Source organism: Onthophagus taurus, chromosome 7 (assembly GCF_036711975.1).
Source record: "Onthophagus taurus isolate NC chromosome 7, IU_Otau_3.0, whole genome shotgun sequence".
In the NCBI taxonomy this organism is placed as follows: Eukaryota; Metazoa; Arthropoda; class Insecta; order Coleoptera; family Scarabaeidae; genus Onthophagus; species Onthophagus taurus.
In genome coordinates this window covers 18,091,027-18,107,443 of record NC_091972.1, presented here as the reverse complement: position 1 = coordinate 18,107,443, position 16,417 = coordinate 18,091,027, and the positions used below count along the sequence as shown (strand labels likewise).

Genomic DNA, 16,417 nt, shown 5'->3' with positions numbered 1-16,417 from the left:
TTTACCAGAAAATTATCAGAGATTTTTATATATTCTGGAATTTATATGCATGGCACAAGATTTTCCACAGTTTTCCAGTAAACTTTCAATCATACTTCGAGTATTTTTAAGTGTTTTCACAGATTTGCAATGGATGTTAAGGATTTCTAAAATTGATTTGGAAGTTACACAGCTTTTCAATCATTTACAGAAAACTTTCCAAGAATTTGTGGAAGTTCTCAAGGATTTCCAAGAGTTTTCAATGATTTGTTTGGAAGGAATTGGTTTTTCAGAGTGTTTACAAGATGATTTCCAGTAAGTCAGATGGTTCACTTAATGATTTTCGAATACTGCTTGAAATTTTAATGGGGTTTTGATATAATATGGGAGCATTATCGATTTCTAGAAAATTTCTAAGTATTTTCTACGATTTCCAGTAGTTTCTAGGCTTTATTGGAGATGTATTTTAGTTTTCAAAGACTTCTATGATTTTCATGATTTTATAGAAACTTTCTAATATTCTTTAGATGATTTCCATAATTGTTCTAGAAGATTTTAAAAGGTTTTCAAAACATTGACAAGGTTTTCCAGAAGTACTCCCTGATGGCACTTAGAAAAAAACCTTGACTACGATTTCAAAGAATTTTTAGAGATATGTAAGGTGTCTTTTAAATTTTCCAACAAATTTCCTAGATTTTCTAGAAGAATACCACACATATTTTGAGAGCATTGCAGATTGTTTTAAATGCTCCACATATTTTTTTATATCTCACTATGTTCCGCAATAGACAATAAGGGTTGGAGAATGATGATGATGATGGTGAATAAAGTGCTCTAATAACTTTTCTTTATGATTAATGTTGATTGTAGGATTTAAATAAATAAAAACTCAAATTTATTATTATTATAATACATGTTATATTGTCGGCAAAAAGTAACATACCATAAAATGGTTTCAATTACAATCCCTAGTTATAATAAAAATTTTCTATCAATAACAATCTACTACGTACACCATTAACAATCTTAACCTCTGTTGATTTTTTTTTCATAATTTTTATATTTATTTTATCGTATTTTTCATATATTTTCACGCATTGCTTCGCTGTAACCGCTTTATTAATTTTTTTTTGTAAAATAATAATACTCGACTTATTTTCCACCATTTATTTTTATTAAAACTCCTTATTAGTAGTTTGCGCCAATAAAGAGTTGGAAAGTTTTTAAGAAAAAAGGTTGCTTTTTAAAAAATTTAAGCTGAAAATGTAGGTTATATAAATCGAATAAATTAATAATGATAGTCCAGAGATGGATTTGTAATTTCTCAACTAGTTTAATTATTTATTGTAAACTAATTTATTTTTGATACCAGGTGGAACGATAAATAATCAATTATCTTTCGAATCTTTAATTTATCATTTTAACTCATTTAATGCCATCTCTGGATAACAAAATACATGATTCAAAAACATTCTTTTCTCGCGTCAATGATCAACAATTTTTTTTTTACTTATGCACAATATCGCGTTAACAATAGTAATAGAATCACTAAATAACCTTAATATTCTCATTTTTTTTCGTTTAAACGCTAAGAAGTGTATAATATATACCATAGTTTTTTTTTAATTTTTTATAGAAGTTAACAGTATTTTCTTCATTTTTTATTAAGCTTCGAAATATTTTTTTTGAAATATTTGATATGCCTATACTACTGGACTAGGTCTGGCTTACACTCTTCGCTTAGTTTATAGGTAAGTTTTCTCTTCTGCGATTTTTTTAATAAATCCCTATAATAACACTTTGAACTACGTTTTCAATTTTTGTATCAGCATTAAAAAGGTTTTATTTTTCCTTGTGGTGAATAATTAAATTATTGTTAAGAATAAACTCAACAAACTCATTATTAAACATTTTTTTTAACAATAATTTAATTCATTTTTTTAATTTATTTGGTGTAAATTCTTGCTGATACTGTAACATATACATTTTTTAACTTCATTTTAAATTTATACATATTAAAAACGGTTCAGCATACAATTTATGCATTTTCTTTAAAAGTTTTTTCGTTAAGAATAGCTGTAACCAGACAAAGATATGTAAAAGGGATTTTATTTATTTAAAACTAAAAAAAAAGCATTTCTATTCATTGCTTTTGATCTTGCTTATTTTCATTTATTTTTTATTGTTTAAATATCGTGTGTTAAATATTTTTTTTTCCTTTTAATTAAGTTAACTATACAGTTAAAGCCAAGTACCAAAGCGTCACTAATATCTCTTCCGTGTTATTTTATTTTTATTTTTTCTTTTTTTGGTTTTGATCGCGGTACATACAATGCCTTTTTAATTTATTTATATTTTTTCTTAAAGGATTTCTCCGTTTTTATTTCGTTAAAAATATTTTATTACGTAATTCGATGATTTTTTTTACAAATTTTTAACTAAAGAATGTTTGAAATAAAATATTTTTGATTATGTTTTTTTCTTTGTTACGGTTATCTTTGTAATTAGTTTTTTCTTAATTTTTATTTATTTGCGAAGCATAAATTGTATGTGTTTCTAAACCCCAGGGATAAAAGTGAATTAAAGGCCCATTATAACCAAAGCTATGCTAACTTCTCAATATGATAGAGTTGAATTCATTATTTAGTTACTTAATACGATAATAATTAGCTACATTTAGTACGATATTAGTTACATTAAACCTCACAGTGTCATCCTTGGAATAACTTGAATTCGATGCTCCACTTCGAAAAATTTGATTTCTCAACTCATTTTCTCTTGAAGGTTTAAAGTGAATTCGAATATTTCATGGGTTTCCATAAATTGGGTTTGGTTTTTAAATTGGATTTGAGATGCATTAAGATTTTGGACGGTTTCTAGTTTATCAATGGAATTTTTTTGAGTTCTTAAGGTATTGAATTTCTGAGCATAATTTGGATACCTTAAGATATTCTAAGTATTTCCAAACATTAATGGAAAGCTTCTATTTGGTTCCCAATCAGGTTCTAAGGATTACCTGGTATAGTCCAGATTTTCAAGAATCTTTAAGATTTCCAAGGCAAATTTTTAAGAGTTTACGGAATTTATTTCAGATGTACTTTTTTTCCCAGAATATCTATGAAAATCACAGATGTTTCGAATATATCTAAGAATTTTTGGGATATAATCAGATGCATAATACTTTGTGTAATATTTTCTGGAATTTCTAAAAGATTTCCAGTAACATTCCGTGAAGTTCTTTGAGGTTTCCCTTGGATTTCCGATGATTTTGAATGATTTTTGAGTAATGTTAGAAATTACTAAATACTTTTGGAGATTGTTAAAAGTTTGTTATCGAAGACTTTTTGAGTAATTGTAAGATTTTCCAGAAAATTTTCAAAATTGTTTGGAACACTCCCAAACATTTCCTGAAGTTTCCAAAAGACAGCTTTTCAAAGACAACCAAAAAGTTTCTAGCAATTTCTGAGTATAACCAAGGTTTCAGGAACTTTCAAACATTTCTAAGAATATCTAGGTTTTATTTACTTGCCAGAATAACTTAGGTTTACAGAAAACCATTGTACAAGGATTTTCATTACAGGTGTCTTAAGGATTTTTAGATTAGTTATGCATAGTTTTCCAGAATATGATTAAAAATATCTAAATACTTAAAGAAATGAAGCATTTTCGATAACTTCTAACAGATTTCCAACTGTTTCATGAGATTTTTTGTGGTTTTTAAGGTTTTAGAGTATTCTAAAGATTTTCCAAAAGCTTTCCAAGATTTTGCAACATATTTCCAATATTTTTCAGAAGAGCTTTTAGAAATTTTCAAAGATTACCAATAGTTTTCAAGAATTTCTAGGATTGCTTTAGATGTTACAACGTTTTCCAACGATTTACAGAGAACTTCCCACCATAGTCTAATCATATTCAGTAGATTTCTTTCTGGGATTTGTTTAGAAGCACCATGTCTTCCAGAGTGTTTACAAGATGATTTCATTATAGGTGTATTAAGGATGTTTAGATTGTATTTAGATTAGTTATGCATAGATTTCCAGAATATGATTACAGATATCTAAATACTTAAAGAATTTCTAACTTTTAACAGATTTCCAAGTATTACATGAGATTTTTTGTGGTTTCTAAGTTTTTGGAGTATTCACAAAGATTTTCTAAAAGCTTTCTAAGATTGTTTAGACGATTCACAAAACGTTTTAGATGACTCCTAAGATTTTCCAATATTTTTCAGAAGAATTTTTAGAAGTTTTCAAAGATTACCAATAGTTTTCAAGAATTTCTAGAATTACTTTAGATGTTTTCCAACAATTTACAGGAACCTTCCCACCATAGCCTAACCATATTCAGTAGATTTCTTTCTGGGATTTGTTTAGAAGCACTATGTTTTCCAATAATAACTAATCAAATTACTTCGGAGTTCAAAGCATTCTTATGATCTTTTAGATCAGGATAGGGATTTATAGGTTTTAGGATAGGATTTATTTTTAGATAAAAATTTCTAGAGGATTTTCAAGATGCTTTCCAACATTTTTTAGACAATTTCCAAAACTTTATAGAAGATTTCAAAACATTTCCGAGATTTATCAGAAAATTTCCAACCATTTAAAAGAATTTTCAGCGATTTTTATATATTCTGGAATTTATATGCATGGCACAAGATTTTCCATAGATTTCCAGAAAACTTTTAATCATACTTCGAGCATTTTCAAGTGTTTTCACAAATTTGTAATAGATATTACGGATGTTCAATAGGACAGCTTTCCAAACATTTACAAAAAACTTCCCACCAACTTCCCAAGAAATTGCAGAAGTTTTCAAGGATTTCCAAGAGTTTTCAATGATTTCTGGGATTTGTTTAGAAGCATTAATTTTTCCAGAGTGTTTACAAGATGATTTCCAGTAAATCAGTTAATGATTTTCGAATACTGCTTGAAACTTTAATGGGGTTTTGATATAATATGGGAGCATTATTTGATATAATATTATCATTATTTGATATAATATGGGAGCACAAGTTTTGCCATAGTTTTCCAGAAAACTTCTAATCATAGAGTATTTTAAAGTGTTTTATAAGATAGAAACCAATTATTGTCATATTGCTTGCATACACATCAATGAAAGAACTAAATGTATAATTTAATTTTTGTGTTTTCTTAAATGCTTATATGGATATTTTTTATGTTACTATGTTCAACAGTGGACAGTATAAGGGTTGGAGGATGATCATGATGATGATGAATAAAGTGCTCTAATAATAAATAAACGTTCTAGAAGACTCCTAAGATTTTCCAACATATTACCAATTGTTTTGTTTTTATATTCAGTAGATTTCTTTCTGGAATTTGTTTAGAAGCACCATGCCTTCCAATAATAAGTTTTCAAATCACTTCAGAGTTAAAGCACTCTTATCGTCTTTTAGATTTAGGGATATCCAATGGTGTCTAAACATTATCGGAGATGTATTATAATTTATAAAAATTTCTAGAGGATTTTAAACATGCTTTTCAATATTCTTTAGACAATTTCCAAAACTTTATAGAAGAGTTCAAAAGTTATCAAAACATTTCCGAGATTTACCAGAAAATTATCAGAGATTTTTATATAGTTTGGAATTTATATGCATGGCACAAGATTTTCCACAGTTTTCCAGAAAACTTCAATCATACTTCGAGTATTGTGAAGTGTTTTGACAGATTTACAATAGATGTTAAGGATTTCTAAAATTGCTTTTCAAACATTTTCAGAATACTGTCCAAGAATTTGTAGAAGTTTTCCAAGAGTTTTCAATGATTTCTTGGATTTGTTTGGAAGGAATTGGTTTTCCAGAGTGTTTACAAGATGTTTTCCAGTAAGTTAGATGATTCACTTAATGATTTTCGAATACTGCTTGAAATTTTAATGGAGTTTTGATATAGTATGGGAGCATTATAGATTTTTAGCAAATTTCTAAGTATTTTCTGCGATTTCCAGTAGTTTCTAGGCTTTAATGGAGATGTATTTTAGTTTTCAGACTTCTATGATTTTCAAGATTTTATAGAAACTTTCTAATATTCTTTAGACGATTTCCAAAATTGTTCTAGAAGACTTTAAAGGTTTTTCAAAACATTAGCAAGGTTTTTCAGAAGTTTTCCCATCACGGTTTCAAAGAATTTTTAGAGATATGTAAGGAGCTTTAAATTATTCAACAAATTTCCAAAATTTTCTAGAAGATTACCACACATATTTTGAAACCATTCTAGATTTTTCAGCAACATACAATGATTTAAAAGAACTTTCAGAGAATTTTATATATTTTGGGATTTATATGCATGGCACAAGATTTTCCATAGTTTTTTAGAAAACTTTCAATCATACTTCGAGTATTTTGAAGTGTTTTCACAGATTTGCAATAGATGTTAAGGATTTCTAAAATTGATTTGGAAGTTACACAGCTTTTTAAACATTTATAGAAAACTTCCCAAGAAGTTGCAGAAGTTTTCAAGGATTTCCATGAGTTTTCAATGATTTCTGGGATTTGTTTGAAAAATTTGGGGATTTGTTCTAGAAGATTACCACACATATTTTGAGGCCATTCTAGATTTTTCAACACCATACAATGATTTAAAAGAACTTTCAGAGATTTTATATATTTTGGGATTTATATGCATGACACAAGATTTTCCATAGTTTTTCAGAAAACTTTCAATCATACTTCGACTATTTTGAAGTGTTTTCACGGATTTGTAATCATGTCAAGAATTTTAAACATTGATTTGGAAGTTTTTCAGACTTTTTCAGAAGTTACGAAAAGTTTTCTATGATTTTTGGAATATGTTTGAAAACGTTATGTTATCCAGAGTGTTTACAACATGAGTTCCAGTAAGTTTTCAAGGCACTTCGAAGGCTTTGAAGGATTCTTATGATTCACCTAATTCACCTAATAGGATTTTCGAACACTGCTTGAAATTTTTATGGGGTTTTGATATAATATTTTCTGAAATTCCCAGTGATTTTTAGGCTTTATTGCAGATCTATTTTAGTTTTCAAGGACTTCTATAGTATTTTCAAAATTATCCAGAAACTTTCTAATATTCTTTAGACGATTTCCAAATTATTCTAGAAGACTTTCAAGGTGTTTCAAAACATTTTTAACGGTTTCCAGAAGTTTTCTTGAGTACGATTTCAAAGAATTTTTAGAGATATGTAAGGCGTGTATAAAGCTTTTCAACAAATTTCCAAGATTTTCGTGAGTTTCAAGATGTTTTCTAGCGTGTTTCCAAATTAGCGAGTATTTCCTGGGATATCTAGCAGTTTCCAGATTTTATTGGAGGATCAGTCAGAAGCTTTTCAAAATATTCTAGACCATTTCCAAACATTCTTAACAATCTTCTTCTCTTACAAGATTTCCATCAAATATCTAAGCTTTTCGGCAAGATTTCCAAACATATCCTGAGGACTTCCAGTAACTTTTGAAGCTGTTTCTAAGGATTCTTGAAAACTGCAAGAAATTTCTGAGGATTTCTATTATAGATGTATCTCATTACTAAATATTTAAAGTTTTGGGAGCGTTTTCATGAATTTCTAGATTTCCAAGATATCTCTGTGATAGCCAGTAATTTCTGGTATCAATTTGAGATGAATCTAGAATGTCAAGGGTTTTTGGGAGATTATAAAAAAAACTCTAGAAGATTCGCAAGAGTTTCTAGAATATTTCCGAGATTTTCTGGATGACTTCTCCAGAATCTTCCAGAATCCAAAAATTATAACAACTAAAACTTTTAATATTCCAACTTAAATATTATTTTATAGCTATCTGAATGAATAGATAACATTGGTTTGGTAATAACGGGTCTAAAGTGAATAATTAAACTCATCAAATTAATTAATTATTTCATGATTATATATAGTAAGATAATATGTAGTAGTATAGACTTGTCTTAAAGCATTTTCATCTTTTAAAATCTTAATTTAAACATTTTTATTTAATTAATTTAATTTTCTTTTTTCTAATTAAAATGCGTTTTTTATTTATATTTCGCTCTGGTTATAGTTATTGTTATTCCAATGTTAATCGATAAAAGTTCGCCTATTTTTTTTTATCTTCATTTTTATTCCGATATGTTTCCATTTAATTTTTAATGCTTATCTATACTTTTTTCTTTTAATTTAATTTTAAAATTTTTGTTAAATCTCACTTATCTTAAGTGTCTAAGTAGTTCTTTTTTAAAGTAATGGCTAATACAGTTAAACTAACTAAAAGTTTTGCTAAATGTAAAAATCTAAATCTAAAGTCTGAGTCAAAAGTTTCAAGAACAGAATTATTGAATACTTAATAAAAGGAGTATTAAAAAAAGCTTGGGTTCTATTTCAATTGCTCAATTGATTGTCTTTTATCTACTTATCTTTTAATTTGGGTTGGGTTGGATTTAATTTCGTTTTATTTTGAATTTGGGAAAGAAGTATTCAATAATTTCTTTCTTTCGTTTTTGAAATAACCTACAATATCTATTAATATCTACCAAAACATATTAATAATTTGTGTTCAATAAAAGAAAAACTTTTTTGAAATACATAAAGAGAATAATGTTGATACTTCCAAGACATACTACTATATTAATGAAGCATTTCCATTTCAAAAATGTGCATTGTCAAAATTTAAAGGCAATCTTCTTTTGAAATTTATCAAGTGGAGAATCAAAATTTAGAAACGAACATCCAAGTATTTCCTGACGATTTAAACTGCTTAAAAAGTTTGTATTTAAGTAGAATTTGAGATGCACCAAAGTTTTGAATGGTTTCTAGAAGTTTTTAAGGTAATCAAACGAGCTCCAACGATTTCCAAGAAGTTTTGGAAATAATTTGGATACCTCAAGATATTCTAAGTATTTCCAAACATTTGTGGAAAGATCAATTGCAACAATCTTCAAATTCATGAATATGTAAAAACATTTTAAGTATTTCTTGAAAATTTTGAATCCAATCCAAGGATGTACAAAAATTTTTAAGAGTATATTGAATTTATTTCAGATGTCTTAAATCTTAAGACATCTGAAAAGGAAACCTTTCAGAGATATCTAAGAATATCTGGAAATTAACTAGATATACTATAATAATTTCGCAATGTTAGAAGTACTTTGAAAGATTTTCGGAATATATCCAATAATTTCTACTACATTTCTTTGTATTCCAGAAGATTTTCAAAGATTTCCTGGAATATCAATGAAAGTCAAAGATTTTTCAAAAATGCAACTCGCGCAGAATTTTCATATATTTCTAGAATATTTCCAGAGATTTTTTAGAATCTTTTGAGTTCCAAGTTTATTCAGAAATATCTAAGGCTAAGATTTAATTAGATGCATAATATTTTGCGACAAGATTTCCATTAGTTTTATATGGAGCATTTTTATGAATTTCTAGATTTACAAGAAATCCATATCATGTATTTCCTCTGGTTATTAGGCTTTATTGCACAAGTATTTCAGTTTTTACGGATTTGCAGAGGATTTTCGAGATTTTCAAGATTTTCCAGAAACTTTCCAATATTCTTTAGACAATTTCTAAAACGTTTTAGAAGTCTTCAAAGGTTTTCCAACAGATTTTATAGTAGATTTCGAACCTTAGCCTAAGAGCATTCATTATTTTCCAATAACATCCAACGATTTGCACAAAATTTTGAATACAATTAGAAAACTTGTAGAAACAATTATAATTTGAGCATATTCAAGTATTTTCTCGCGCATTTACAATTCATTTACAGTTCTCAAGGATTGATTTGGATGTCACAAGATTTTCCAAACATTTACAAAAAACTTCCCACTATAGTCTAAGAATTTTCAGAAATTTTCAAGGATTTCCAAGAGTGATCAAATATTTCTGGAAATTATGTTTATGTTTTTTATAGTGTATTATTATCAAGACACTTCGGAGGCTTTGAAGAAGTTTTGTGGATTTTAGATGATTCACCGAATGATTTTCGAGGATTTCTCTTCTAAATTGAATCAAAGAATTTGAAGCATTTTTATGGATTTCTAGAAAATTTTAAAGTAGTTCCTGAAATTTCCGATAGTTACTAGGCTTTATTGGAGATGGATTTGAATTTTTATGGACTTCTAAAGGATTTCCAAGATTTTCTAGACGATTTCCAATATTTCCCTGAGGGCACTCAAGTTTTTTCAATGACATCCAACGATAGACAGAATATGAGAAGATAATAGATTTGCATAATTTTTCCAGAAATGTCTAAACAAATCATAAAAGCACTCAAGATTTTTTTAATATCATCGAACGATTTAAAAGAATTTTCAGAGATTTTTAACGATTTCTCGAATTTATTTGTATGGTACAAGATCTTTGAGCTCAGCAATATGAGTGGTGCCTTTATGTGGTGCGATTTATGTGATCGAGGCGCAGATGTTGGAGAGTCCACGTGAACAGGATGGACGACGAGTGTTGGGCCAAGAGTGAAAGACCGATTTCGAGGAGACCTGATGGCATCCTAAGAACCCTGATGAAGCAGAAAAAACAAGAGATTGTCTTAAATATATCATATTTATAAAATTTTTAGATTCTTTTTGTTATATATTATTATTCCTTAAAAATTTCCAGATATTTCCTGGGATTTCTATGTTTTATTCGAGAAGTATTTGAATTTCTAAATAATGTCTAAATCTAAATAATTTCTAGAGTATTTGCAAGACCTTTCAGAAGCTTACCAAGATATTTGCTTAGATGACTTCCAAATTTTTCTAGTAGTCGTTTGTATTTGCAAGATTTCCAACAAATACGATGATTATGATTTTGATAAAATATTTCTGACAATTCAGATATAATCGATACTTGCAAAGATTGTCTTGTTTTAGACAAATCTTATATATCATTTTGAATTAATTAATGAATCAAATCATAATAAATAAATAGATAATTTTGAATAATGGGATTGGTTGAGTTAGGTTGAAATGGGTTAACCAACAAATCATTTCAAGATTATATCGGGACATAAGATTTAAGATTTGGAAGGAAATTTGTAACGGAAGAAAAAGGTTGGGAGTTGAGAATAAAAGAAAGAAACCAAGCAGAAAAAAGAGACACTAAATGAAGAAAGGGACTGGGCAGAAATAATAGATACTGGAAAAAGGCTTGGCAGAAAGAAGGGATACTGGAGAAAAACCTGTAATGTAACAAAAAGGTTGGGAACAAAAATCTGAGAATAAGCAAAAAGAAGAGATTCTGGAAATGAGTTGATAAAGAGAAGTAGGTACGACTGCCGGATGACTTGATAGAAAGAAGGGAGACCAGAAAACACTTGTAATTGAAGAAAAAGAGTGGAAACAAGAGATAGATTTCCAAGATTTTTAGATTATTTTCAAGACTATTTAGAAGATATACAATCATTTTTGAGATTTTGATATTAGGATGTACTAAGATTTTCCAGAGATTCACGTGTATAGTTTTGAAGCTTTACCCGGAATTTTCAAGGTTACAAGAAAGTATTATGCTGAGGTACTTAGTCAAAGATGTTGGAAAGGGAAATCTCAATTCGACTGAGAACAACTTTATGAATTAATCGATTCAAAGATGTCAATTGTTTATGGTTGAAACCGTGATACATTTCAAAAGATTTTCAATACATTCTACAGAAGCGAGATAATATATGATATCAATTATTGATGCACCTCCAAAACTTGGCAAGTACTTGCAGGAAATTCTGCCAATGTTGATCAATATGAAAAAAATTTTGATAATTCAAATATAATTGAGTCTTGCAAAGTTCCTTGTTTTAGAAAAATCCTTTAAATCATTATGCATTAATAAATAAAACCACAATAACCATTATCCATGGATTTTCAGGAACTTTACAAGGTGTATCTAAGGATTACTTGATTTTATTTAAATGCATCAAAATTATCAAAATATTGTTAAAAATTTCAAGATGTTTTCCATTAAGGGCTCATAGTTTCCTAAGGTTTTGAAGAATTTTTATGGATTTTCGACATTCCATTCCAAGATTTTTAAGGATTTTCAAGCGTTGTTTGAAATCTCTAACGGCTTCTCATTGGGATCTCTTTGGGAGCATTTTCATGAATTTCTAGATTCCCAAGTAGTCTTTGTCATATCCAATAGATTCTGTTATTTATTTAAGATTAATCTAGAATTACCAAGAATTTTGGGAAGTTATGCAAAATACTCTAGAAGTTTCCAAGATTTTTTAGATTATTTCCAAGACTATTTAGGAAGATTCCTTATGATTTTATTAGGATGTGTAAATATATTTTCCAAATATTCACGGATATTTTCCGGAATTTTCAAAATCAGAAAGAAGGATTGTGCTCATGCACTTTGTCAAAGATGTTGGAAAAGGAAATCCCAGTTCGTCTGTGTACAACCTTTCTTTCTTTTATTGTTTATGGTTGAGTTTAACGGTTGAAACCGCGATATATTCCAAAAAATGTCTAATATATTCTATAGAAGGCAGATACATATGATATCAAATTATTGATGTACCTCGAAATCTTGGCAAATATCTCCAGGAAATTTTACCGATGTTGATCAATAAGAAAAACATTTTGACAATTCAGATATAATTGAGACTCGCAAAATTCTTTGTTTTAGAAAAATCTTCTACAAAAAATAATAGATAATTTGTAATGATGGGATTGGTTGGGTTGAGTTGAAATGGAATGATTTCAAGATAAGGACACAAGATTTAAGATGGCACAATGATATGTACATATATTTCCATTAAGTTATAAGTTTTAATGAGTTGTAAGCGCAATTTCTAGAAGAAATATATTTATCACTAGAACTAACACCAGAAGTAGAACTGGAAAGCTTCGGGTTAAGTCGTGCTTCTGAAGATGCAATCTGAAGACAAACGGCTTAGCCCGAATCTTTCCAGTTCTAGGTCAACATTTTGTCAAAAGACATGGCTTAACCCGAAAGTTTCTGGTTAGAGTTAACTCTGGTATTAAGATATTACATTTTTGATGCACCTCTAAATCTTGTCAAGTATTTGTAGGAAATTTGACCGATGTTGAACAATATGAGAAAAATTTTGACAATTCAGAATCCTCTATATCATTTTGCATTAATAAATCAAACCACAATAAATAATAGATAATTTGTAACAATGAGACTGGTTAGGTTGGGATGAAATGGGTTAACCAACAAATCATTTCAAGGTCAAATCAGGATACAACATCTAATTGTAAAATGGCACAATGATATGTACATATATTTTAATTAATTTATAAGTTTTAATGAAGTTGTACGCACAATTTCTCAAGAGTACTTGAATTTATTTCAGATGTAATAAGAAATATGAGAGATGTTAGAAGAATATCCAAGGAAATCTTAAGCCTTTCAGAGATATCTAAGAATAATAAGAATATCCAATAATTTCTACTGCATTTCCTGGTATTCCAGAAGATTTTCAAAGATATCCGGGAATATTAATGAAAATCAAAGATTTCCTATTATTCATATATTTCTACAATACTTCCAGAGATTTTTAAGAATCTTTTGAGTTCCAAGTTTATTCCGAAATATCTAAGGTTAAGATTTAATTAGATGCATACTAATTTGCGAAATATTTCCAGGAATTTCTACAAGATTTCCAGTAGTTTTATATGGAGCATTTTTATGAATCTCTAGATTTACAAAAAGTCCATATCATGTATTGCCACTGGTGATTAGGCTTTATTGCACAAGTATTTCAGTTTTTACGGATTTGCAGAGGATTTTCGAGATTTTCAAGATTTTCCAGAAGTTTTCCAACATTCTTTAGACAATTTCTAAAACGTTTTAGAAGTCTTCAAGGGTTCTCCAACACACCTTATCCGACACGACCTAACCCGAAAGTTTTTGGTTAAAGTTAACTCTGGTATTAAGATATTAAATTATTGATGCACCTCTAAATCTTATCAAGTATTTGCAGGAAATTTTACCGATGTTGAACAATATGAAAAAAATTTTGGCAATTCAGAATCCTATACATCATTTTGCATTAATAAATCAAACTACAAGAAATAATAGATAATTTGTAACAATGAGACTGGTTCATTTGAAGGTCAAATCAGGATACAACATCTAATTGTAAGATGGCACAATGATATGTACATATATTTCAATTAAGTTATAAGTTTTAATGAAGTTGTAGGCACAATTTCTAGAAGAAATATTTTTCTTTCATAAGTAAGCTTTAGATAGAGTTGAACTAAAATCAGAATTAGCATTATCACTAGAACTAACACCAGACAACACCAGTTCTAGGTCTAGTGTTAGTTTTGATCAGTAATTACTTACTCCAATATCATTTGTTTCTGAAGAAGGTTGTTTGATGTTTTAGATATCATTTTACAACTTTGTTCAGAAACTTCTTTCAAACTTGTTTCAACAAAGTTGCAACATGACATCTGAAACGTCAAACATTTTTTCAAAAAACAAAGTTAATTCTAGTTTTAATTGAATATATTTCTTACAATTTTTATTTTATTGAACACACAATACTTAAATAATAATTTTATTGATATTTGATCTGCTTTTGGGTGCAGGTGCTAAAAAACGTACTAAAATATCACATCGGGTCAGAAAACAACATTAATAAAAAATCGATGGCCGCCGACACATTATTTTCATCATCGTACAACCATTTCATTTAAATTTACTTACTCCTTAAACTTTCTTAACTTTATTATAAGCAGGTATCTCGCCGTTATTTTTTTTTTAAATTAATATAATAAATAGGCACTTTAGCAAAGACTTACAGTCCTAAGTGCCATGAAAACTTTACAATATCTATATACATGCCCCGCTAAACACATCTTGTAATAATTATACTTTATTATTAATAATTTTTATTTATTTATTAATAATCCTAAATAGTGTTTTTTACGTATCTACAGTCTAATTTTTTTCACTATCTGGTTTTTTTTTCATTTTTATTTTAAAAGTTCACTTTACTCAGCTACGTGCGTTACCAATTTGTTTCTGTTTTAATCGGGAAGTTTTTCGTTTTTTAACTTTAATTTTTTTCTTTTTCATTATTTATTAATTAAATTTTCCAAATTTTTCATCTTTATCTTCGATAATTGTTTTTCTGTTTTAAATTATTTAAATACGTTTAAATATGTTGTGTATATTATGTATATAGTCACTTCTAAAATTATTATATTAGTTTTAATTTTTTTTAGAAAACTCTACTCAACTATATTTTTAAAATCCATTTCTTTTCACATTTTATCCTTTATGTTTTCTTTTTAGTTTTAGTCAACACCAATAGATTAAATGGCTCTAAATACAACAAAAAATAAATTTTTGTCAACGTTAATTTGACATTTCAAATATTAATTTGACATTATTAACTTCTAAAATATAACCATTAATTTGACATTAATTTTATTATTAATTTTTTCAATCCCCCCATCTATTGGTGTTGATTTTAATCAGTATTATGATATATTTTTTTAAAGTTTTTTGTTGAATTATCTTTCATATCTCATACGAGGAAAGGAAAAATTAAACTTCTTAATTTTATACTTTCTTTGGACTCTTCTTTGAATTTATATTTAATTTTTCCTTGCCTTTTAATAGACTTTAACAGAAATAAGATTCTGCTTCGAATCCTATTCTTGCGGGATTTTTAGTTGATTTTATTGCTATTTTTGTAAAAATTATTTAAAAAAAAAAGTCTACCTATCATAAAGTTTATACATCAAAAACAAAAATTGGAAGTCGACATTATCTTCTGTTGTGCATGTTTTTGCTTGTTTTTTGTCCCAAATTTATCGTACTATTACTCATTTTGATAATGAATTGTGATAAATAAGTAAAGTTTCGTGTTTCAACTTGTTTGTTTTTGGTTATGTTTAAAAGGGACACACTATCGTTTCATATTCGAACATAAGTGAAACGGCAACAAAGACAAAATACAACAGAAACATCGTGAGACCGAGCCCCTTGTTCATCTTCCACCGGAAGCATGCAATCGACAAGACGACGAACAACAACATCATGAAGAGTATTGTTATGGAACACACCATTCCTACCGAGTTCACCTCGACGGGCTTGTTGTAGATGATTCCGTATATTAACCAAGGCACTGGTAACCTAAAAAAAATAAAAAACTATTAACATATTATATCAAACATTCCTGAGGATGTCTCACGTAGCCGAAATTAGTAAGACTTAAATTTATATTTTTTTATTACATAAATAGTTCGAACATTTTTAATGTGGTTAAGGAGATTTAGGTCAATACAAGATTATATCTGGTGGTGGAGAAAAAAAAACTGCAAATGTCACGTTCAACTACATCAGCTATTCCCTTAAACAGGTTTATTTCAAAAACGACAGACTTACGAAACTACTATTTTAAGCATTTTTATAATATTTGTCAGTTTTTTTTATCACATAACAAGGTGTTGCGCAAACCAACATCGTCAGGACCAATACTCGTTTACAG

General features: G+C 28.2%; 1 protein-coding gene across 7 annotated transcripts in view; it reads right to left on the bottom strand.

The window, feature by feature from the left end:
* Positions 1 to 873: 873 nt before the first annotated feature.
* LOC111414946 (sodium/potassium/calcium exchanger Nckx30C-like) overlaps positions 874 to 16,417 on the bottom strand; it is a 154,290-nt gene continuing 138,746 nt past the window's right edge. For 6 of the 7 annotated variants that reach the window (XM_071197722.1, XM_071197718.1, XM_071197723.1 and 3 more), the window contains one exon: positions 874 to 16,062. In XM_071197722.1, coding sequence (XP_071053823.1) covers positions 15,822 to 16,062 — 241 coding nt within the window. In that variant the 3' untranslated portion in view covers positions 874 to 15,821. The remainder of the gene's footprint in view (positions 16,063 to 16,417) is intronic. The other variant, XR_011640967.1, reaches the window with a different exon arrangement.